Raw genomic sequence first — 26,335 nt, forward strand, 5'->3', positions numbered from 1 at the left:
CTTTGTCTTTAAACCTACAGCTGACAGAAACTGTCTAATAATTTTTCACACCTCAATTTAGGATAGTGGTCTCCTTGGCCACCGCTCAGGCATTACACAAACACACACCACCTTACATCCAATAAGTAGTAGAAGCTTATACAGCTCAGATTTTACCTAAAAATAAGTCTAATAATTGTGCAACAATGAAGTTATGTTACCAATTTGGTTCAAAAAGGAAGCAAATCACATTTTGAATAAAAAAAAAAAAATCTTAATGAGATTTTAATGAAATAAAAGCTGAATTTCTTTGAAGGCTTTTTGGATATCTTCACCAGAGATACTGTCTAATTGATATGTCTTTATGTCTTCTTGGAAACATCCATTGGTTTATTAGTACATTTCAAAGCTAATGCTAATGCTAATCTCTTCATCCCTTGTGTGTTCTCATTCTGACCTGATCTCTCCTTCTCCTCATGCATGGCTCACTCCACTCTACTTCTCTGATTACTCATCACTCCCTAAAAAAAGTCAGGAAACATCAGCTCAGGCGACACAGTCTGCCCCCTAAAGGGCTTAAAAAAAAAAAAAAAGCATAAACCCAAAATTAATAGACCAAGATCAGATGTAAAAACCTTAACTCTTAATAGTTTGGCCTAAAAAAACAAAAAACAAAGTTCACCCAAACAGATAAAAACACTTTATTTTAGTGAATTTTCATAGGGACTGAAGGTACGAGGGCATATTGTGACATTTTACCCTCAATCAAGCATGTTTCAGTCACCGTTGACCATCATCACTTGAACATTCTGCTGCAGGCACCAAGTTAAAGGAGAACACATGGGGGGGCAATGAAAACCACCACAGCCAGTTTGGAAATACTGCAAGGCCACCGTGGGCTAGACTCACACACAGCTCAAGAAGAAGTCCACGTACAGCTCCAAGTCAGACACTTTGTTGACTTTTTAGTTTGTTTGTTTCCGAGAAGGAAAATTGTGCAGGAATTTCACCTTAAATATTCCGTTTCTCTGTGTCCCTCTGGAAAAAAAAATAAAAGTTTCTTTCCTTGATCCGAGTTAAACGTCTTTAGTCAAATAAATTATTACAGGGAAAAATACAAGATCCCGGCCAACTGTCTGTCCATGTCAGCTTCAAAGGAAATGATGTTGAGGAGAAGGCCGTCCCAACGACCGACCTCGTCGCATCCTTTAGTCTGGAGGCAGGAAAAATAAAAAATAAAAAATAGAACGGGCACACTTGTAAACAAATTCATGAGGGTCGTCATCATCTCACACGGAGCCGTGACATCATCCACTCAAGACCTTGACACAACCTGGAGGCGACGGAGACGAGACGGACAAACAAGTAAGTGTTAGGATAAGCTTCGAAGCACCACGGATATATTTATATTTTTTTCTCCCAGATAAAAATACAGTAACGGAGTTCAGAAGATGTTGTTCTCACCCCTCCCCTGTGAGGGCGCAACAGGCCTGGATGTGCCACTGGTGGTCTTTGACGGAGGTAAGTTGGAGGCTCTGGGAGATTTCAGCCACAGTCATGCAGCCTTTCACATCTTGCTTGTTCGCAAATATCAACAGACCTGCTTTTCGTAGATCCTGTGAAAGTGAAGGGATGATATTTTTACTACTTTCACTGTTTTTTTTTTTAAATCACCCAAAAGCTAAGGAACAAACATGCCTCGATAATTCATAACTAGCAGAAAGGAATCGTGTTCTTATGTTTTCTTTCTGGCAAAGCACAAATTAAACAACTTTCAGATGTTAAAACCACAGAGGGTTTTGTAACTTAGGCTTTGTAACTTTAGTTCCAATACCAAACAGAAGATGTTTAAGAAACTTTTTAACCAAATTTGTATTTATAAGCGCAAATAAAGCAAAAATAAAACTAATCACAAGGTGTACGCACAAACATAAAACACAAATTATGTATGCAAAACATTTCAATTTGAACACAGGAGTTCAAACTCCACCACAAGATGAAAATTTGGACTGATGTCAGATATTAATACTGCTATTATGGCCGATAATTGATATTTATCGGTACCGTATGCATTTCCCTATACTTTGTGCACACTGTAAAAGTGCCTTCACTACCTACATTACGTATTCAATCGGGAACAAGATGGAAATAAATAATTGGTCCAGTTTTAGTAATTGGGCCGACACTGATATGTAAAAAAAAAAAAAAAAAGACTAACATTGCCTGATACCGATGTTGAAGCCTATATATTGTGTATCCCTCTACAAAACAAATTATAGAACAAAGACCATCCAATATGTATCATGTATTCACCATTATTTTGTTCTTATTGCTTAATCTACAAGTTTCAGGTAATCTTAAAAGTCAAAAGTTGTATCCTTTGGTCTTTTCATTTAACTGAGAAATATTTTCATACTTTTGTTTTACTTTCAACTGTACCTCAGTTGTAGGCAGTAAAAGTCAGAAAACGTTGCAAGAAAGTATTTCTTCAAGCTTTCAAACAACTAAACTTATGTCCCTAAAGGAAGCATTTTATGCCCTTCTAAACAAGATTATAGGCACTCAGAAATTAAAGTAAGAAAATAACTCAAAGGAGCCAAAATGAAAACAAAAACAAACATGGCAACATTTAAAAGTAACACCAAAGATCATCATCTTTGGTGCTTTCTAATGTACAATAACAGACTCCAAATATACGAGCTGATGAGACAGTTTTCACTCTACAACCAGATTTGCTGAGTGTGAATCACCAACAGTGACTTGGCTCAAATTACAAAAAAAAACTGGAGCTGCTACAAAAGCTCCAATCAAGGAAGATTAGGAACAAAAAAATAATAAATACATCCATGAATGTTTTTTTCACCCACAGTGGCTGTATCATGTAACATAAGCTAACAATAACAAGGGTAATGGAATCATATCACGCGTTAACAATGAAATCATTGATTCCACACACACACACACCCACACGTAGGTGTGTGCATGAAGCGTCTTCAGTGGAAACACATCTAAGCCTACTGATTTATAAACATACATGATAATTACTCACTTCATGTGCTAGCATCCTATAGAGCTCTTCTTTGGTCACAGAGATCCTCTCTCTGTCTGTGCTGTCAACCACAATGATGACAAACTGGACATAAAGGAGAGACAAACAGTCTGTTAATAACAGAACTCTCCATCTTACATTTTCAAGAACAGAGACGCCACATAATCAGTCACACTCTCACTACAATTATCAGCCACGGACATTCGCAGTTATTTAGAAGTTAGTGTGAGAAACCCACACACGTGTCCTTTCCACAAATAAAAATTATTCTCACTGTTATTTTCACTTTTTCTTTTTCATTGCAGATTTTATAAACGCAGGTTATGTTCTGTCCTGCTCAGTCAAGTTCACAGTACATAATCTGGGAGTCTCAAAAATAGTCTAAAAATAACATGTATCATCTTGTTAATGTTTATACATAAGATAAATTTAATAACTGGACGTCGGAGAAACCAAATAACAATAACTTGTAATCATGGTTTCTACAATATTTACCTAAAAAGCTGCCTTTAAAATCCAGATGGTATTTTCAAAATAAAATTTCCAGCACTCTTCATGACATTTTCTACATTCGAATACATCATATTTACATTTTTTGTTTTGTCCATACGATAAACATGTTAGGGTCTAACTCTGCCATCTGACCGAGAGCTACTTTTTTGATGTTACTGTCTTAGAGAGGACACTAAATCTGGATTGTACTGCTCTACAGCACAGACAGATTACTTTAGGAATTTTTCATACATTTTGTTTGTAAAAAAAAAAGATTTCCTAGTTTAACTGCTGCAAGTCCAGATTAAAGCACAAACATAAAGATGTCAGGCAGAAAAAAAACTGTTAGCAATTTAAGTTTCTGCCACAGCGACAAATTACATAATTTCAATATGACATTAAGAACACTGTTTTTGTTTAATTAGAGGTCTGCCTTTCAGATAATAAACAAAAAAGATCTGGAAACTGCGTTTTCTATCTCCATAACTTTTCTAAACTCCACATGAACTCTGCATGTGCATTGCAGTTATACAAAATCTTACCAAGTAATTTTAATCATTTGAATCAGCTGTGTCAAAGCGAGGAGACATGCAAGTACCGAATTTGGTTCTCAAATGTGTTCTTCGGTACAATGACCACCCGCTGCTTCTTTATTTTTTTTTTGCACAAACAAATTTTAAAAGACGTTCGTAAATCTAGATTTCCGCTGCAAGTTGAGAAAAAGCTTTCCCGAAGAAATGCATTAGTGGAACACAATAATCTAAAAATCCGTGTTTCATTTACATTTTCTGCTTTGGGTTCAATTTTTTTCACAAACGGTGAGATAAAAGCAGCTGGGAACAACAACCACCTCTGTGTTGGTGTAGTATGTATTCCAGGACGACCTCAGAGATTCCTGCCCTCCGATGTCCCACATCAGAAAATGGGTGTTGTTGACCACAATTTCCTCCACGTTGCTTCCAATTGTAGGAGAAGTGTGCACCACCTCATTCATTGAGCTGCAGTATTACCGAAAGAATACCAGTTATCTAACACGAATACCAAAGTGTCATATTTCAACAAATAAGCTTTGTATTTACTGAGGAAAAAGCATGCATATTTAATGACTTTCATTGTAGTTTATGGGGTTACTTACAACTGGTAAAGAATGGTAGTCTTGCCCGCATTGTCCAGGCCAACAATAATAACTTTGTGCTCTGAAAAGCAGAAAGGCAACATATCAAAGAATGTGCGAACAACCATGAATTCATAATGTGGGTTTGGTGGCTGGGCATTGGCCACTTGTCTCTTACATAAACTCAGCAAGTGAACGCTGTGTTTTCTGATGTGGAAGCACACTTCCCTTTTTGTATCCTGCAAGAGGTTTTGGTAATAACTAGTTTTGTCACCGGGAGGCTGAGATTTTGAAAACTGTGAACTCTTCTTAAGGTCACAGATCAATCACAGCAAAACTGCTCAGGAAGGGACTGGAGCACAAATATTCACACGCAAGTGCAATTATGGTGAAAGGCCCGAAGAACACGTTCCTTGCTAAAAAGAGAAACAAGAATTGGGAATGGAAAGCTTTCTCTGTCGATTAAGCAACATCTCTTTTGGCAGAAATAACAATAATAGTGAAATTTAGATCCTGTGACAAGACAAAAAAAGAGGAACAAAAACCAGTCGGTTTTGTTCATGTGTCAAAATGAGCAGAAACTGGAACATGACCGGAAAAGATGAAAGTCCCCATAAAACTATGATGTTCACTTGCTACACTTTCTGATGTGTAGTGAGGAATATCTCTGAACTAGTAGGCTGATTTTTACTAGATTTGGTCATTTTTCTGTGTGTTTCTGTGTTAAACCTTTAAAAGACCCCGATTCAATCAAACTGGCTCCATGAAGATTGATAGATTTGCTCTACTGACCACAACCTTCGTGAGCAAGTCAAAATGAAATTATAATGTTTAGGCGATGTTCAACGGCGCTACATTGGTGCCGTCACTCATTCAGATGTTACTTTGACAGGTACAGCTGGCTCAACAGATTGTATATGACTGATCTTTTTTATGGAGACAGCATTTAAAAGATTTTTAAGGGACACACTACAGTCAAACGTCTGTTGGACGTCCTGGACAAACCACCTGATTCACTAAGACTCACTAACTTAAAGGACCTGCAGCTAGATGCTTGGTATCGGATGTAATGGAAGGTTTGCAGGGATTTAAAATAAACAAACAATACTTAGCCTGGTGGGGAGACAATTAAAACCTGGTGGGCCGCCAGGCTTGTAATACACTGGTATTAGCCCTCATATTGTTTTCTAAGCGAACTAACACCGATTCAAAAGTTTTATCTCTGCTGCTTTTACTAATTCAGATATGAAAAAGTCTAAAAACTGCAACCAAAATCTGTTTCATTAACTCACGAAATTAAAACGACTCACTTGTCATCTTAAGTTACCATTTGGTGCAGTAATATCAAGATGCAAACTCTACTTGCCGCAGTAAAAATTAGCAAAATTTCACTAAATCTGATTTTGTTCAGCCTCCTTGTTCAAATGGGATCCTTATGCCTTCTTACGTCTCTTTGTAAAAGAAATGCGGCATCACTTGTCAAGTTAACAGCATCTCATTTGCTGCCAATATAATTAATGCAGGTCGCCTAATATAATTTCAGTTCAAGTAAATCAGCACTGGATATTTTAATACCCATTTATAGTCACTCAGATAAATTAAGCTACAGAGGCTTGAAAAACAACTCTATGGGGAAGCTTATTTCAGAAAACCCGTAACTTTGATCAACAAACGGTGTTTGGCTCAGACGAGGTTGTGCGTATAGCTCGCTGCTCTGCCAGCAAAAGTGCAACTGGAAAAGAGACGGCAAAGAGTAAGAAAGGTCACGCAGGTGTGAAATTCAGCTGCTTGCAAACCGTTTGTGTGAAGAAACTGTTAGCATCTTTACATGTGGGCAACATGGGGAGGATGTGAAGTTAACTGTAGAAATGATGAAGATATAACATGTTCAAACTCCTTTTCCATACTCACACAGACTTGAAAAATCTTTTAATTTCAAAGCAAAAGAAAGAAAAAAAAACACTACCCCTCCTAGCTATAAGGGTTGTTTTTTTTTTACTGACTCAAATCTTTAATTGTTCGAACTAACCAAATACCATGTGGCAAACTTCACAAACACTGTTAATACAATGTTTAAACACATTTTTGCCAAGATTCTCATCGGGATGCCTGATTTTTTTATTAAGCTTAGTCTAAATTAACTTCTGTCCCTTTAAACATCATATCTGGTACTAAAGCAGGGACAGACATGGTAGAGCACACTGGAACATTTAAAGGCTACTGGCAAAACAAATTCAACAACAAAAAATCTAAATAAACCCTATAGGAAGAACTGATCCACATAAAATACAGAAAAGCTAACAGCATTTTAGTTTACATAAGCCAATGCACCAGATGCATTAAACCAGTGGTCCCCAAACTACGGCCCGCGGGCCAGATGCGGCCCGCCTCCACATTTGGTCCGGCCCCCTGAACAATACCAGAGTATTTTCATATATGTGCATTTTTTTTGATAAGTTGGACTTTTGCAATAAAATAAATGTTCCTTAGTAATGAACTTTATTTATTATTAACTACTAGTTAGTAACTGTTTTAGACATGCATATAATTGACCCTAACCCTTTTTTTATGTGGAGAACCCAGTGTTACTTGATTATTATTTATTTCATAAATAGTGTTATTTCCTGACTTTTGTTCTCTGAAGAATCCAGAAAAGGTTATTTGATTGTGCTTTCTGAAAAACAATACATTTTTATGTTTAGCACTCTTACAATCGTCACACTTTTTCTGTTACAAACTGACCCCGGCCCCCCATCAGAGAAGGGACAAGTTATGTGGCCCTCACAGGAGAAAGTTTGGGGACCCCTGCATTAAACAGAGTTAGCTTCTGAAGACAAGTGCTGAGAATAGTTGACACTAAAATGGCACGACAGTGAGGGTCCAAATCAACAGATAAATAGTAATCTGTATTAATAACATCATACTGATAAGGTGATGAGCTAACAGTGGCTTCACAGTGATTCACCTATTGATCTTTACTTGCCCCGGTAATTATCTGACTTACACCGTGGAGTGCTCTGTTTCTGCACCCCCTCCTCTCCGCTCATAATGCCGGTGGCATCGGCTCAACCTCTACGGGATTCACGTTACAGGGGGTGTCGAAAAGACCTGTTTACCGATTCAAGCCCTGAAGACTTGGTTTCACTTACCTCCGCTTCCAAAAGCGGGGAGCATCAATAATACAGCACACGGCTAACCAACACTGAGCTAGTAGGAAACGGTGCTATTCAACAAATAAAAGCGACGCAGTGGCTTTAAGTGAGGGTGATTTTCCCCACACGGACACTTTTATCGTCATGACAGAAACATTCCTACACTGTCATGCACATGAAGCTGGCTTCTTGGCTACTGTGAGCGAACAGTGTCCGGTGGGCCTTCTGCGACCAAAGAGGCCAATTAGCTCCCACGACTCCCACGACTTCACATCCTCTACCAATCGAGCACTCTTACCTTGGTGATTGAAAAGCCGCCATAGCTTCGTAAATAGTATCCCCATGGCTAACGGTGAAGTTTGTTCGATGCCAGCTTTGGAAATATCGGCTACCACTTAGCTAGCTAGCATTGAAGATATATGTATTGCTATCAACTTGACTTAGCTAGCTAGCCTGGTAACTACACCGACAAAATAGCTGTAAAAGCGTTTAACTACAACCTCCATGCTGGCATCGCCTAATATTACTTGAGAAGTCCCTTTCCGGAAGTCATGATATGGAAATATGACGGCTGGGAACGAGAGAACCAAGACGAAAGTGGTAACCAGTGTGGCTAAGTGGTTGATGTCAGCTGGCTGTTCTGTTGTAAAGTGCGCTGAGCTGTCAAGTTGGCGCATGCGCACTATCACTCTCAGTATAATTAATATAATATAATATAATATAATATAATATAAAACTATATTATATTAGTTTTATAATATAATATGGTTTATATTATATTATATAATAAACTGCACTGCATACAATAGTGCAGTTTATTTCAATACAGTTGTAAAATGACGATGCACACATACATTGTAATTAGTGTATCACTCTCTCACAACCAGTTTTCATATTTTTTGTTGGTGCTAAAGCTCCACTGTTTGGAAACAACAAAAACAAAATATTTCACTCATTTATGATCCATAGAGTGAAAATAACTGCTGCATGTTATAATACACGGTTCAAGAGTATATCATTGTAAGATTGTGCTCAATTTTTTCTCATGTTTATTGGCAGTGTACATTTAAATAAATAAATACTGGAAAATCCGCCACATTTAGCAAAAAAGCAGAAGTGAAATTCGGAAAGACATGAGAGTGGTGGACCTCTGATTTTCCCTTAAATTGGTTATAAACGGTAATCAGCAGATCAAATACTGAAAAGCACATGTTTCTTCATTCCTTCGGCGCATAAAAACTTAAAACCAGTAATTTTTCAGATTGTGAACACATCAATAAATAGCATGTTCTTTTAATTTGCTTTTTGTTTGGTAAAGAACAGATAGACTAGCAGGTAGTTAATATTTTATCAAATTCAAGTCTACCACCTCTATCAAATGCCCTGCAGAACATTTTTTTTCTGTATACATTTTTTCCTATATACTAGCAAAAACTATTATATAGAATAAGCTAGCTCTTGCTCTAATGCGTATATCCTTTATTCTGTAGTTTTCTATTTTTATCCAAGAATTTCTAACGGAAGTTAAAATAATGTAAAAAGTTACACCTGAAAACAAAGAAGACGGTCAGGATCAGCTTCTGAACATTTTACAGTTATAATAAAACCTTTAAAAAAGAAATCTTGATCTGAATTATATGCAGTACCTTGAATTAAACCAATGGAATGTAATCAGATTTACCAAAAGTTGAATTTTGAGTTTCTCTTCTGTCATTTTTGACAACATTTACACATGGAAGCCCTCAGAATATCACAAACCAAAATCCACTCTTGTATTTTCATAATCATGCCTTACTAAACTCAACTAAATGCACATTATAGCATTCCACTACAGCTACAGTGCCTTACTAAAGCATTCTTGTTACCACCTCACTCTTTAATGTATTACATGTAGGTGCTATGTGGAACCCCAACATAAAGTACCAGATCATTTGAAATGAAAGGAGAATGATACATGCGTCAACAACACCTAACATACCTTCTGCATACTCCAATAGTTCTTTATCCCCCCAATACTGTATCACCACAGGTATATGCCACCACCACCATGTTTCATCCCAATTAAAACTTCAGCTGTGAATACTCTTGAAAGGCACTGTATATTAAATAATACACCCCAAATTATCCAGACGGGTAAGATAACAAAACGCTACATGCTACAGGGACAGCTGAGATGGCAGGGAAAGTGTAGAAGACCCCACACTTTCACTTGCTAGTTGATTTAACTTACAAGCTACTTGTGTGACACATTAAAACAAGCTAAACTTCCACCCTTCGTTTAAAACATAGTTCTTGTGCTACATGTCCACCCTCATATTCACATCACAGCAAAGACTGTTTTTCTTTTTTAAGGGTCTTGGTAGTCCTCCTCCATCAGCGGAGAGTGGTCCCTGCTGTGCTGTGAGCCCGAGGACAGGCGGTTGCGATTCTTCCGGGCCCGCTCGTTGTGATAGTTCTCGTCCGCGGGCATCAGATTGCGGCGCTCGACGGGGGAATGGTCGGTAGTCGTGTGGTTGCTGTTTCGATTCTTTTGGGCCTATTTGAGAGAGAAATATTATGAATGTGCAGTTTGTATAAAAATATACGAAAGCCACTTTCCTCACTGACGTTAACGCAGACCAAACTTGTCCTGTTTTAGGTTAGTTAGGATAACCAAGTGAGAGAAAGAATATTGTTACCTTCCTAAAACGATGGAATGAGTCATTTTTTGCAAAAAGTTTTTTTTTTAACTCAAATTATCTTTTGGGGGGAAAAAAAGAAGTGGCGACCTTTTTTAATTATTATTTTACTAAATCACTTTTGTAATCAAAACATGACTTAGGTCAATATTTTAGGAAGGTGACGATATATTTGCTTAATACTTGGTAGAAATATCTACGGTGGCCCTGAGGTGCAAACCACGTCAACATTAACATAGCACAATTACAAATGACAAAAACACAACAACATTGTGTTTTTGTCATTTGTAATTGTGCTATGTTATTGTTGTTGTGTTTTTGAATTTGCTGAAGTGGTTTGCACCTCAGGGCCACCGTACAGTTGAGTCCACACAGCGCGTGGACTCAACTGTACGTATTCATGCCTATTGTCCAATCAGCGATTTCTCAGGTCTCTAATTGGGACATACCCTTTCCGTTTTGTTAATGTTGTGTTTTTGTAATTTGTAATTGTGCTTCCTTAATGTTGTTGTGTTTATGTAATTTGCTGAAGTGGTTTGCACCTCAGGGCCACCGTAGGTATTTCTTATGATTAATGCAGCGCAATTCTATTCCTGACGATTAGACAGACATCTTCTGCCGCTCAAAGAAAACCAAGCACAAGGCGCTCACCATGACTGTGAGTCTTGGAGCGCCGCGTGCGAGTGAAAGGTGGGGATGGGGTGGAGGGAATGGAGAGAGTAACAGAAACACGTAATTGGTAAGTCACGTTATTGCTTATATTTTAATCGGTGCGTTTCGCATCCAGTGAAAACAAACATGTAAACAAATAAAGTGGACAGTATCCTGTAAGTTTAGTGATATTTCCACAGTTGCGGTCTTGACTGGTCTTGAAATAAAATCCCGAGGCCTCAGCGCCCAAGACCGAGACAAGACCGAGACCATCAAAAACAAGACCGGTCTCAAGTACTACAACACTGGTGGGTGGAGGACTGTTTGTGTGCGAGGAAGTAGTGTTCAAATATCCATATCCTTATTTTATAGGTGTCGAATACAGTGGCTTTATTTTTTAGTAATAAAAGCCTCGCACAAAACCCACTACCAAACAATTATTAAAGTTCTGTTTGGTTGAAAACGTTACAGTTTGGAACAAATCCAGTGGTCCACAGGTGAAGCGTTAACAAGCTGCATGTGTCGTGAACCTCTTTGATGTGGAGGAAGTCCTTGGCGTCAAAAGAGACGGCGGTGCCGGGGACAGGAACGTCCTCTTCCAGCGCTCCGCAGTAGCTGACGTTGGTCCTCACGGCAAATGCCACTGCTTTACTCTGTGACGTGAATGAAAATAAAAGTTAATTATCGTCAAATTTTATTCTCATTCCAAAGCCAGGAAGCTCATTTAACACAGAAATAAATCACAGTTTGCAATAACTGCTGTTGTTTAGACTTGCCTGGGTTAGTATGACTGAAACTGATTTGGCAGGAACACATTGATTTTTTGATTTCATTAAAATAGGACTGAATACTGAAATCATCCAATTCATCCAAAACATTTTAAATTTGAATTTCATACAAACTAAAGGCTTAGAGGGAACACAGTCTCCATCTCTTCTTCTAAAACTGTAAAAGTCTAAACAGGCTAAAATTTGTAGGATCTACCAGTTCTGCCGCCCCGGCCCGCAGGAGTTTCATATAAATCTTGATTGCCATGTGAAAAATTGAAACTAACCTTTGCCCTCTCAAGCTGGACAGTGGCCTGCTGCTCCCTCTCCTGCCGGCCGCCCTCCTTCTCCTCCTCCAGGGACACATCTCAGTCACCATGTTCCAAATTATTATGCAAATGATATTTTTTCCTGATTTTCCTAAATGGTCGATGCAAATGAGCCAGTATAATAAAAGTCATCACCGTTAGAGTTTAAATTGAATTTTATTGAGCAAATCTCCCAATGATAACAGTATATTATTCAAAAATAATAATAAAAAAAAGCTCAAAATGCACTGTTCCAAATTATTATGCACGGCAGAGTTTCTAATCATTTTATAGGTCATACAGAACTGAAAATGGTCATTTGTTGAATTTGCAGCATTAGGAGGTCACAGTCTAGAATTGTTCTCCCCCCCAAAAAAAACATTGAAGAAACGTTTGCATTTAAATAATATCAATATGAAAAGGCAAAAGAAACAGAGAACGAACTAAATCCACAATTTATCTCAGAAAAAAATAAGAATTAATATTTAGGTCCCCCCCTCCCATTGTTAGAACAATGGTTCAGTCCAAAGTGTGGGCGGAGCAACAGCAGCGCTACAGGCCCCGCTAGAGCCGCTGAAGTGAGGAGCTAGCTGTTAGCTGACATTACATCATTCAAGCCCTTATTAAATATTTAAAAGATACAAAATCAGCTGAGAGGATTTAGTATGTATGGGTGTGTGAGCGTATAAGTATGAATATAATTTAGTAGTTATTTATTTATTTATTTTATTATTTGAAGATGTATAGTAAAAAATTAATTTCTGAAGTTACATCTCTGTCCAGTTGATGGCGGTAATGCACAAAGTCTGTAAACTGCCATAAAACGCAACAGAAGAAGAAGAAGTAGCTGTTAGCTGTGACTCTGCAGCACTAACATAAAACCCTCCAGTAAGTAAATTCTTTAAGCAAAAGACATGTAACACCTTTTATTTACATTCACTGCTCAATAAGAACAAACACATTAACCATAAAGATCAGACTGCAGTTTGTTATTTTATTACTTTGGCTCAATCATGATAAGCTGCCTCATTAGCAAAACTGCTACACTGCTTTCATAGACTTAAGCTTTTTTTTGTTAAAAGTAGCAAACATCTCATTCATATTTAGCTCTTTAACTTTTAGTTAATTAGAAGAGTTTGAAACAGGAGGGAGGGGCTCAGCAAGTGGCTCTGTGTGTGGGAGCCGAGACCAGATAGAAAAAACAGAAAGTTATGGCTTTATTTCTCACTATCTTCAACGGAGAGCCTTTAAAACCCCAAAATAAAATCTGAATATTTTTCTATATATACCCTGGTGCTTTAAATGCTACATTTAAGTTATGATACTTCCCAGATATTCATTTCTATCTACCTGTTGGTTCTCCGTCATCCAGTACACGGCGAAACTAAAAAAGGCTTAAAAATAAAGCAACTTAGCAAGTTATAATTTAAATAGCCCATATTGTATTGGGAGCCATTACAGTAAATCATTGTTTATGAGGAATTTTATTAAGATTTTATTAATTTTATTAAGAGCAGTTGATCATTAAAGCTTTTTTAATTAGAACCTTAAATTTTTGTAAAAGGTGTAGCAGAGATTAGATCAGTGAGGCCGAACAAAACTCGTATCTAAGCAACATTTGAATTTTAGTTTTACTTCTCAACAGTTTGCTTACTTAGAAAAACACGTTTGATATGCATTACTAGTCCTTTTTTTGGTTCTGCAGCTTGAATGTGGTTTAAAAGGTTTTTAAACCACATTTTACGTTACATTTCACTGTAACTTTGCCGACCTTAAGAAATGTTCCTGTTTCTGGTCCCCCCCCAATAATGAGATGGGATTTACGGCCTTGCTTGTGAGCACCGGTTAGGGGCGGCCGAATAGTAGGTTTACGCACAGCAAGCCTTTCAAGGATCCTACACCTCGACGTTCGCGGGACACCAGAGGCACCAGCAGCTTCAAATAACTGCTTGCTGCTTTGTAAGGGCATTTTAGCAGCTGCTTTCTTAATCCGATGAACTTGCCTGGCAGAAACCTTCCTCATTCTGCCTTTGTCTGCACGAACCCGTCTGCGCTCTGAATCAGCCACAAATCTCTTCACGGTGCGATGGTCACGCTTGAGTTTTCGTGAAACGTCTAATGTTTTCATACCTTGTCCAAGGCATTGCACTATTTGACGCTTTTCGGCAGCAGAGAGATCCTTTTTCTTTCCCATGTTGCTTGAAACCTGTGGCCTGCTTAGTAAAGTGGAACAGCCTTCTTAAGTAGTGTTCTTTTATTTGGGCTCACCAGACAAACTAATTATCACAGGTGTCTGAGATTGATTTCAGTGACCCAAAGAGCCCTGACACACAATACCATCCATGAGTTTAATTGAGAAAGAAAAACTTTAATCCTCATGACACCTTAGTCCAATTTGCATAAGAATTTGGAACATGGTGTATGAATCAGCTGAGCCCTGCAGAGCAAGCAGAGAAAGAAAGGACACCCACCTGTAACTGGAAGCAGTGAAAGGTAAAAAATAATAATAATCACAATAGAAAACCAGCGTAGTAGCACTATCGGAGTGATAGAGGTTGACCGACCTAGAGAAGGTAAGTATTTTGCGGCGGTGACTGAATCAAAAGCGTTTGACTGCAAATAGATGCGTGACCTGACAAGAACCTGTTAATGAAATGAGTGCAGGGACAGAGCAATGAGTGGGAGTGTTGATGTGTTTGGACTGCTGTTGTTTTTCATGACTGGTTTGTGTTATTTCTCCAGTGGGATCAAAAGAAGACGGATAGTAGATGATAAATCGTCTGGACTGAAAGATTCAGACACTTTTTCCCCCCTGAACATAAAATCAGATCCATCAAGGGAAAACATTTTTTACTCTATAGAGTAACTGTGAAGGTATAAATAGTTTTTAAAGTAACTTCTTTGTGACCTCCAATTACACAGAGACCATCACTGGACAGACATTCTCAAATTCACCGCCTTAAAGGGCCGGTATCATGTAATTTCCAAGCATATAGCTCCATTTTATACCACAATAAAGTAATTATGTTACCATCAGTTGTTATGAAAATGCTGTACATATCAAACACTACTTAAAAGACATCTTACTCTGCAATTTGACCGCTTACAAAAACCGGCCTGTATCTCTTTAAGAAGCTCACACTCTTTCTGACACTCTGCCTTCAACATGTAAAACACACCTTTACCATCAGGAAAAAGAGGAATCATACAGAGAAAACACGAATCCAGAGGGACTTTTTCACAAAACACTGATCCAGTTATCTGTTTCTAAGATTGGCTGGGTTGCTGCTGCTGCTTTGTGACAGAAAATCTGTACTTCACACTACAGCTGAATAATTTCTGGATTAGCATAAACACTGAGCACTTTCTTCTTCACAGCCAGGAGAACAACTAGATCCTGTTCTAAGCTACAGAAAGTCTCTTGGATCCAACAGCAAATTTGTACTCCTGACACACAGGTATGGGAGGAGCTGTACGCTTCTGGTTTTACTGGATCACTAACTCTAACCCTTAATATTAACATAGACTCACCTGCCTGGTTACAAGGGTCATTCAGACAGATAATGTACTTGTTAACATGCACATATGAATGGTAAACAGCCTGTACATTTGTAGCACTTTATTGCTTGCTGATGGCGGCAAGCCAGTGGATCGTAGCCACGGCTGCTGTGAGGCCCTCCGAGCAGCAAGCGACAAGCACACAACGACGGAGATGGATGGAGCAGGGCTTGAACCGTCAACCCACTGGTTACAAGGCTAACTCCAGCCACCATCACATCAACAGCTTGACAGAGGAACAGCGTTGTGATGACTGAAAGAGTGTCACAAAGAGCAGGAGTTTCTTAAACAGACATAGTGACTTTCAAGTTCTCAAATGCCTTGAAAGTCATATTTGATATATACGGCATCTTTATAAAAGGCATCCCTGCTGCCTTTTTTTTGTGACAAAAAAAAATACAAAAGAACCCCTGTAATGTCAAAGTGTTTCGTTTTTTTTTTTTTTTACAACAAAATGACAATTAAAAAAAAAACAGTAGCACCAAATAAGTTATTCCATAAATATTCGCCGTCTTTAAAGCTACTGACCTAATTTAACAGAGGTCCAGACAAACGGTGTTTGCTCACAATGAGTGGTATGGAGACTTGAGTTTGTCTCGTATCTGTAGCATAAAGACACGTCTGTCTTGAAGTCCATTCATTGGTTCATCTGGAGGTTTTTTGTAATTTTTTATGTTAAAAAAGCCAAAATTTGTTGATCATAATTGATTTTTAAAAGCAATAAGAGAACACCAAGAACATCACAGAGGTTGAATACCTTTTTATAAACACTATACTGGTACTTATGAAGAATTTGTTTATTTTTGTTTTAACACATACAAATGGTTTTTAGCTCTCTATGGTTGCTTGCTTGTGGTCAAACTTCACAGCTCCTTCCTGCCTTGCGCCGTGATAAACTCCTGCCACTGTTTACCCATGAATCAGTGCGATGCTGTCAGTCTGAGCGCATGTCACTTTGGAGCATTTCCAACATAACTATCGTCGACTTCAAGAAAGTCAAGTGGGCGGTCTTGAGTCCGTCGGCCGACACTCGAGCTTTATCTACGCAGACGCCACGACTCGGCGTTCCTCTCTCTAAAAGCATTCCGTCTGCGGCGCATCCAGCAGCAGCCTGGAGGTCAGAGGGGGCAAATGTCTCCAGGTTTGGCCTAAAAACACCCCTCCACCTCACTACGGGCACCTCAGTAGCTCGAGTCGTAGTACAACCACTTTCAGCGAGGGCAGCAAGCTTCCTATTTTACATAATAGCTGTTGTAAAGATGAGTCATGCGTTTGTGTATGGGTCAGTACAGTAGTGGCTGTAGAACTGCTTTGTAATGCAAATACCCATACGTATGTTTCCCTACAATAACACTGAACTTGATCTGCAGTTTTCTCCTCAGAATAACAATGTGGATTGTGATGCTGGGGCCATAAATAAAAAAGAGTGACAGTGACAAACCTACTAGTGTCATATTTAGGGGTGTTCCTGACAATCCCTTTAAGATCAATTACACAAAAGCATTTCCTGCTTAGGTTGATCAATTAGTAGCCAATGATTTTCTGTTTTCTTTGGGGTGTACATATGAAATATGCATCTTGGTACCTCCTGGGTTTTTCTTCTTCTTAAAAATAACATGAAATCCAGTCCAAAATAAATTACAAGTGTGGCTATATATAAAATGTCTCTAAGAAACAGGTACAGAACTGGGTGAGAGTGGAACAAATTGTTGTCCTGTTCCAGAGTCCTTTCAACAGGTCCACAGGAGTCTTGCCCCGTCCACTAGCCTGTCCAAGCAGCAACAGGTTTAGTTGAGAGCGGCCCAAACAACCACCGGCAGGACAGGACAGCAGAGCGTCCAAAGCGCTGCAGCTCCAAAACAATCATGTGCCCAGGAGTGGAAACGCAGCCTGACCAGGGAGGGAGCGGACCAGCAGGTGAGGACTACGGAAGCCGCACGCCGCAACAACCTCCAGCTGCAGCCGCTAACGTATCTCAGATGAGCCGATCACGCACACAAGCCACTCGGGCAGCCAACATGTAGCGGGGGAAACAAAGACACACACACACGCCTTGCAGCGGCCTGCTCAACTATAAAGCCATCTGCCCCGCCCACCAATCAGCGGGTGAGCTTCTAGCTGCACAGAGTGAGGAGGGTGGAGCACCATCCCACCACCCAAAGAAAGATGCATCCTCTGCTTCCCCTTTGAGTCTCATCCTCCGGCGTGGGTGTTTCTGCGAGGTCCAAACCAGTCAACGACAACATAAGAACGTTTCGGCTTTCTGTGCGGCAGACCGTGCGCCCTCACGCCGCGTCCACTTACCGCCTCCGAGTCTTCGAAGCCATGGAGGTAGAGGTTATCGTACATGGAGGACCGAGATTCCAGGAAAGCGGATCCCTAGCGCGAAAGACCTGATCCGGAGAGGACGGATGAGGAGGAGAGGGGAGTCGAAGAGCGCACCAGTAGCTTCTTTCTCCACATGAAGGTAGACAGCGCTGAGCCCACACCACAACAGAGAGGCAATATACAAAAAACAAAAAAACTCAAAAGGTGGAGTGCTTTTTCCTTCCTGATGCAGAACGGAGCGTCAATGTCCACAAGTGGAGTGAGCGTCTTTTCCCATCGTAAGGGAATATTTTTTTATTCCCCAATTCACAAGAGACCTGGCGTTTCATCTGCCTTCAGAGCTCTGGTCTCTCCAGTCAATCCCTTCCTCCCTGCACTGGCTTACGGCAGCGAACAATAGTCAGAACAAGGGAGGAGAAGGAGGAAAAGCGAGGCCGATTCCAGAGTCGCGAGTTCGATCCCACCAGTCGCAATGTTATGTTTTAGTGGGGGGGGAAAAATCCCACAATTAAAGTTTAAGTGTAAAACGTCAGTTTTTTTTTTTTGTATCTTTAAAACATTTTAAATTGTTTTTTTTTTTTGTACAAATAGTGTAGTACTGTAAATTAAAACGCAACACTTTTTATTTGCCAAAAAAGGCTTTGTTTTTAAAACTTTGATGAATTGCTAAATTAATTTTGCTTTTTTAATTCTATTGATATATTCAAATTCATGTGTTAAATTGTACTGTATACTATATACTCGATAGAGAATACTTTAATGTCCTTAATCATATCCAGTGCTTATTTTTCATTTTTCACAGAAAAACAATAACTGAAACTGAAATATTTTTGAAAGTGTCTTTCCTAAAATACTTTTTGAGTGAAGTGAATGATATGTTGTTTCTAGTGCATGCTTAAAATCATTACCAATAATTCAGAATTTGCAGCAGCTAATATTTGCTCAGTAAAAGACCACAGACCTGATCGGTTTCAAAGAACCAAATATTTATTCATCAACAATTAAGACGGTGAATTAAACCTTTTTAGTTAGTCCAAAAGTAGGGTGACCAGACGTCCTCTTTTTCCCGGACATGTCCTACTTTTCAGACCTAAAAAGATGTCCGGGGGGGATTTAAAAATCGTCTGGGATTTTGGTCAACTGCCTCAAAACACATTACGTAGCTTACAGTGCACTGTGATTACATTGCCACTACTCCATTCCAGGTTTCTTTGTATGGCAAACTAGTCACGCCCTTCTCCCCAAATCCAATCACGTTGCATTATGTGTGCGAGTGTGTGTGGGACAAGTAAAGATAGCTGAGTTGACTTGTACACCGGCCGCTAGACTAGTTAAACCTTAAGTGTGACAGGCGACAGCACACGTGTGTCCGCCGATTCTACGGCAAAAATGCCTAAACGAAAGTGTACGTTTACGGAGGAATTAAAGAAAAGATTCCCGTGCTTTCGTCGAGGTCGTGACCCCTATGAGGCGGAGTGTTTGACGTGTAAGGCAGGCACTTATGTGTCTGTGGCAAATAAAGGTGCCAACGACCTGCAAGCGCACGTGAGTTCAGCAAAGCACGCGAAAGCAGCCAGGGGCGAAAGCTCTTCGGCTAAAGTCGCAGATTTCTCTGTGACAAAGTCAGACAGTGCAGCCGTCACGGCAGCAGAAGGCAGCTTTGCTTTCCATACTGTTAAGCACCACGAAAGCTACCGATCAATGGACTGCACGTCTGGGTTGTTAAAAAAGGCTTTCACAGACTCCCCAACAACTCAAAAGTTCTCATGCGCACAAACGAAGACCGAGGCCATTATAAATTCCGTGATAGCCCCCCATTCCGTTGACATTGCTTTAGAAGCACTCCAAGGTATCCCCTACTGTGGCGTCTCTACTGATGGCAGCAACCATGGGGCAGTGAAACTGTTCCCTCTGCTCATCCGGTACTATGACTGGAAGAATGGTGGTGTGCAAAGCAAATTGATTGAAATAAAAAGCACCCCAAATGAATCAGCTGACACCATTGCCCAATACATACAAGACACAATGCAAAAGAAGAGGATCTTTTCTAAATGCATTGCATTTACTGGGGTTAATTGCAATACTATGTTTGGAGGTATCAGGCGTAATGAGGAGGGAAGGAATGTTTTTGCTCATTTAAAAAAGTCCCTGCACAACACCACTCTCATTGGCATTGGCTGTCCAGCTCATATCTTGAACAATTGTGTTCACCACGGTGCAGACACACTAGACATTGACATTGAGCAGATCATTTTCAAAATGTATCACCACTTCAACATCTACACTGTCCGCACAGAAAATTTGAAGGAATATTGTGAGTTTGCTGATGTGAATTACAGAGCTCTCCTCTCTCACAGCAAGACTCGATGGCTGTCATTATTTCCGGGGATTGAGCGATTGCTGCAAATGTACCCAGCTTTGAAAGCATTCTTCTTGTCCCAGGACAGGCCACCAGTGCAGATCAAGACATTTTTTGAGGACGAATTCAGCGAGATCTACCTGTGGCAGATGCATTCACTGATGTCAGTGTTTCAGTCCCACATCCAAGAGATGGAGAGGGAGGATAACTCTGTTGTGGAGGTCATGAGAATTCTAAACAAGGTCCAGAGCTTGCTTCATGAGCGCAAGATGAATAACTTCATGCCTCTCAAAGTCAAGAGCATGTTGGCTCAAATGGATAAGGATGGATATGGGCAAAGGTGTGAGCATTTCAGTGCTCAGGTGCAGGGCCTGTACAGTGCATGTCTCAGCTACCTTGAGAAATGGATGGCACCCATGGAGGAGTTTTCCACCTTTATGTGGATGGATCTCAGTGAAGTTCCAGACTGGAATGATGTCGAGGCCTGCATCAAGAACCTGGCTGAAAAGGGAGTTGAAGTCGATGACGCCAGGTGCTTTGATCAGGTCACCAACCTCAAAAAATTCGTTGAGAGAAATGCTGCAGAACTCAGTGATCTTCAATCACATGAGAGGTGGACCAAATTTTTTGAAAGATCAAAGAGTGTTGATTTTCACTCAGAGCTGCTGAAGATGGTGCAGTTTTTCTTTGCCATACCGGCCCACAATGCAAATGTGGAGCGCATCTTCTCGTTGATGCAAGTGCAGTGGACAAAGGAGAGGAATCGCATGTCTGTGGATTCACTAAAAGGGATTTTGTGCACCCAGTACAATTTCAGAAACATGACGTGCAAAGATTTCCACACCTACTTACTGGCTAATGGTAAACTGTTAAAAGAGATGCAGTCTTCCTACAAATACACCCCACAAGAGAAGGACTGAAGAGGAGCCATTTTTCCCCAGGGCTGAAGAGGAGCCTTTTCTTTTATTATTGTTATTTTTTATGTAGGCTATCACTACAGTCAAAAATGTTAGTGTTCATATGTTTTTGTTAGTGTACTAGGCCTATGTTTTGTGTTGTTCAATAAATGCAATCTTTACACTGACACCATGTGTGGTGTTTTCTAGTAACAGATGTGCGGTGCCGCCATCTGCAGGTAAGTATAAGGTCAGTAACGAGACACAATATTTTTTTTGGGGGGGGGGCTTATTATGAAGTACCCCCCACCCCCAACAAAAAAAAAAAGTGTCCTCCTTTTCAGAAACCCAAATCTGGTCACCCTGTCCGAAAACATTGCTGCATTCGGTTGCAACACATTTCCACTGAAGTCTCCCTTTTCTTATTTTTAAACCCAGAAATAAGCGGTTTGCTGAAGGACTTGAATCCTTGTGTTTTACGGTTTGTTTTAGGTTTATTATTTTGAACATGTTGCAGCTTTTAAACAGCTTCGGCGAGTCCAGCTGGTCTTGGATGCTCTGGGATGTTGACAGATACGTGAGATTTACAGCCGCTGCACCGGAGCGTCTCCGTCACCAGGAGGTAATTGCCTGTCGATATCCAGGACTTTCCGAGCCCCCCGAATCCGAAACCTGCTTTTGTTTATAGGGGGCGGGGTCACGTCGAACGTTGATTGACTCGTATCCCGTCGCGGTGATTGGTCGAATTCCATCGTGATCTCGAACGTTGATTGGCTCGTATCCCGTCGCGGCAATTGGTCGAATTGCATCGTGAACTCGAACGTTGATTGGCTCGTATCCCGTCGCGGTAATTGGTCGAATTGCATCGTGAACTCGAACATTGATGGGTTCGCATGTGGCCACGGCTGACGGACAACTCCAGTAAACATGGCTAGGCTGTATCCGTGAATGCGTGTATGTGTGTGAGGTAGTCTGTTAAAATAAACAGCCATTTGCAAAGACTGACATTTAATTTACACATGCAGAGGTGACGGGGCAGAGGGATGATACTTTAAACAGGAGCCAGGAACCACTCAAGTCTCTACAACTTCACGGACACAACTGGGCCATTAAACCAAACCATCAGGCTAAAATTAGGTTACCAAGTAAAAATAAAAGTTGACTTTGAAGCGCTCCAACTTTTCATCAATAAAATGTCTAACAGGAAGAGCTGGTCAAAGATCCAGGCTGATATTAGTCCAGAAACTCCAAAAGAGTGTAGTTTCTCTGCAACTGTTTAACCAGGTACTATACATACATGCGTACATATGAGTTTCTATGGATTTGTGCACACAAATCTTACGAATGAAAGATTATTGTCGAAATTGTAAATTGTTGAATGTATTTTATTCAAGATACAAGAACAAATTCCTGGATTTTTGCTTGCTTTAAGGAGATCAGATACTGAAAAACAACTTTTTCTTCATTCCTACGGCACATAAAAATTTTAAAAAAGTAATTTTTCAGATTGTAAACACATCAACAAATAGCATGTTCTTTTAGTTTGCTTTTTGTTTGGTAAAAATCAGATAAAGACTAGCGGGCAGTTCATATTTTATTGAATTCAGGTCTACCACCTCTATCAAATGCCCTGCAGAACATTTTTTTTCCTGTTCGGCTAAAGACAGTTACATGTAACTGTTAGTATTGGCTAGCAAGAGCTCCAATGGGTATAAAAATTGGTTTTATTCTGTAGTTTTCTATTTTCATTCTATTTTCTAACTGAAGTTAAAATAATGTAAAAAGTTACACCTGAAAACAAAGAAGACGGTCAGGATCAGCTTCTGAACATTTTACAGTTATAATAAAACCTTTAAAAAAGAAATCTTGATCTGAATTATATGCAGTACCTTGAATTAAACCAATGGAATGTAATCAGATTTACCAAAAGTTGAATTTTGAGTTTCTCTTCTGTCATTTTTGACAACATTTACACATGGAAGCCCTCAGAATATCACAAACTAAAATCCACTCTTGTATTTTCATAATCATGCCTTACTAAACTAAACTAAATGCACATTATAGCATTTAGCACTACAGCTACAGTGCCTTACTAAAGCATTCATGTGACCACCTCACTTTTAATGTATTACATGTAGGTGCTATGTGGAACCCCAACATAAAGTACCAGATCATTTGAAATGAAAGGAGAATGATACATGCGTTTACATTTTGTTTTGATTGCAGCTTAAAATTTTTAAGGTGAATGTACCAGATCAGGAGGATGACATTTTGGCCTATTGAAACACGTAGACTTTGACAGGACCACTTTAACCCTAGACACCTAACATACCTTCTGCATACTCCAATAGTTCTTTATCCCCCCAATACTGTATCACCACAGGTATATGCTGCCACCACCATGTTTCATCCCAATTAAAACTTCAGCTGTGAATACTCTTGAAAGGCACTGTATACTAAATAATACACCCCAAATTATCCAGACGGGTAAGATAACAAAACGCTACACTTCTGGGTCTTAGTGACCCCTCATTCCTGAGGTTTGGAGCTTTAAACATCTCTGTACTTACGCAACTTTGCATACGACCGATTGAACAAAAATGGGAGTTCAGGGAAAGTAAAGAAGGGGGTACGGGAAGCTACTGGGTGAACTTTAAAGATATATATATATATATATAATGTTGTAAACAAATAGCAAAAGTCAAGAATTTTGGAACAAGCTCGCTCACGTTGAGGACGGTAGTACACAACCGTATTATTAATGGCATATTTTTGCTTCCCTCATGTCTTAAGATACGTTTAAACTGAGTTGCTGAGTCGCAGCGGGATACTGTCTGGCACCGGCTTCGCAGCCCTCCACCTACATGCTACAGGGACAGCTGAGATGGCAGGGAAAGTGTAGAAGACCCCACACTTTCACTTGCTAGTTGATTTAACTTACAAGCTACTTGTGTGACACATTAAAACAAGCTAAACTTCCACCCTTCGTTTAAAACATAGTTCTTGTGCTACATGTCCACCCTCATATTCACATCATAGCAAAGACAGTTTTTCTTTTTTTAAATATTAGGTTATAAATGTCCAAGGTCAAAAGGGGATATGACACACAGACATAAGAGATAGTTCCAGTTCACATGACTGAAGTAGATTCATCACGCTGCCGCCTCAGCGATTGTGTTCGGCGCAGACGAGTATCGGCTCACAGCCTGTGCCTGGCGCAGTCCTGGCTGAAGCCTCCGGGGGATCCGCGATTGCGGTGAGGCTTGTAAGAGTCCTGGTAGGGGTCTTGGTAGTCCTCCTCCATCAGTGGAGAGTGGTCCCTGCTGTGCTGTGAGCCCGAGGAGAGGCGGTTGCGATTCTTCCGGGCCCGCTCGTTGTGATAGTTCTCGTCCGCGGGCATCAGATTGCGGCGCTCGACGGGGGAATGGTCGGTAGTCGTGTGGTTACTGTTTCGATTCTTTTGGGCCTATTTGAGAGAGAAATATTATGAATGTGCAGTTTGTATGTATGTATAAAAATATACGAAAGCCACTTTCCTCACTGTCTGACGTTAACGCAGACCAAACTTGTCCTGTTTTAGGTTAGTTAGGATAACCAAGTGAGAGAAAGAATATCGCTACCTTCCTAAATGACGGAATAAGTTATTTGTTGCAAAAAGTTTTTTTCTTTTTTTTTTAACTCAAATTATCTTTTGGGGGGAAAAAAAGAAGTGGCAACCTTTTTTTATTATTATTTTACAAAATCACTTTTGTAGTCAAAACATAACTTAGGTCAATATTTTAGGAAGGTGACGATATATTTGCTTAGTACTTGGTAGAAATATCCTTAAAAAAGGCACGTTTGGGTATTCTTCCATAAACTTCACTTCGCTTGAGTTTTGACCAATTGTCTTTATTGTCATCAAGTCACTTTTTGAATAATTTCATGGTGCGACTCTGCAATTGAAGACCCGATTGTGTCAAAGCCTTAACTCAACATTTCTATATATTGTTCTTTAATGATGTAAAACGCCCTCACATTTCCACCGCTTGTCTTCAGTATGATTGGATAGATGAACGTTGCACCATCTTGAAATTGCAATCAAGTCGAAACCAGACTCATTGAGGTCCACAATTCTCTTCCTGATTGCTTCTTTTCCTCAAGATGCCACACCAGGAAGCAGCGTGTTTTAGTTGTTGCCCTAAAATAAATCCCCAGCTGTGTGTCCATTTAACTCCAATGTTGTGAGTCAGATCCTTACAAAGCCACGACATTTGAAGGAAGATTGTGAAGCGTTAAAAATAAGACTTAAGAGGACAGTTGCATGGAACAAGGCTTTCAATCTCATCCCAAAGAAAATAGTGAAAAGAATAAAATACGGTAATTTCTAGATGGTTTAACTTCTAAAATCACAGGCACACGCAAAGCAGAACAGACTAAAAATAGAACGGGTCTTAGTAAGAGCAGCTGGATATTTGCCAGTGTTGTAAGTCAAATTCCAATCTAACGTGAAGAGATCCGGAAAATGTTCCCGGATGACTTGAAGCCAAACACGCATTCCTTAAATGTGAAAACGAAGGCCTGTGACTCATAGAGCACAAAAGAGAAAAACAATAACTTATGGTTGAATGAAAAAAAAAAAGTGTCCAACGCGATGATTTGAAACGTGTGGCCAACAAATCAAAAACACACAGCCAGTCTGGTAAAGAATTGTAAACATCAATTCAAAAACACTTTATAAGGAGCAAAAGAAACTTAAGTAACAGAAGGGAAAATTTCCGGTCCACAGCAGATTCCTTGGTTTGCTGTTGCAGGAAGTAACATGAAACTTTCTGCAACTTCTATGTCATGATGAGTATCATATGAGCAGTGGCTGGTAGGTGGAGCTAACAACCAATCGTCTACCTTGCAAAGGTCTTAGCCTTTTCCACATTTTGCCTATTTGCAATAACAAACATCAGTGTATTTCACTTAGATTTTTGAGGCAAATTAAAACAACCTGACTGTATCTGCAAAGCATGATGC

At 39.8% G+C, this 26,335-nt stretch overlaps 2 protein-coding genes across 4 annotated transcripts in view; both read right to left on the reverse strand.

The window, feature by feature from the left end:
• Window positions 1-658: 658 nt before the first annotated feature.
• On the reverse strand, window positions 659-8,441 carry arl5a (ADP ribosylation factor like GTPase 5A). The gene is made up of 6 exons (XM_005815775.3): window positions 8,085-8,441; window positions 4,656-4,716; window positions 4,371-4,518; window positions 3,029-3,112; window positions 1,444-1,595; window positions 659-1,312 (listed from the first exon to the last, which is right to left on the reverse strand). The coding sequence occupies exons 1-6, from the start codon at window positions 8,128-8,130 to the stop codon at window positions 1,264-1,266; spliced, it is 540 nt and encodes a 179-aa protein (XP_005815832.1). The 5' UTR covers window positions 8,131-8,441; the 3' UTR covers window positions 659-1,263.
• A 13,914-nt stretch (window positions 8,442-22,355) lies between these two features.
• Window positions 22,356-26,335, reverse strand: part of cacnb4 (calcium voltage-gated channel auxiliary subunit beta 4) — a 32,745-nt gene continuing 28,765 nt past the window's right edge. For 2 of the 3 annotated variants that reach the window (XM_023336628.1, XM_023336629.1), the window contains one exon: window positions 22,357-24,797. In XM_023336628.1, the coding sequence (XP_023192396.1) occupies window positions 24,531-24,797 (267 nt within the window). In that variant the 3' untranslated portion in view covers window positions 22,357-24,530. Of the gene's footprint in view, window positions 24,798-26,335 lie in introns of all 3 variants that reach the window. The other variant, XR_002753038.1, reaches the window with a different exon arrangement.

The sequence above is a fragment of the Xiphophorus maculatus genome, chromosome 7, assembly GCF_002775205.1.
Source record: "Xiphophorus maculatus strain JP 163 A chromosome 7, X_maculatus-5.0-male, whole genome shotgun sequence".
In the NCBI taxonomy this organism is placed as follows: domain Eukaryota; kingdom Metazoa; phylum Chordata; class Actinopteri; order Cyprinodontiformes; family Poeciliidae; genus Xiphophorus; species Xiphophorus maculatus.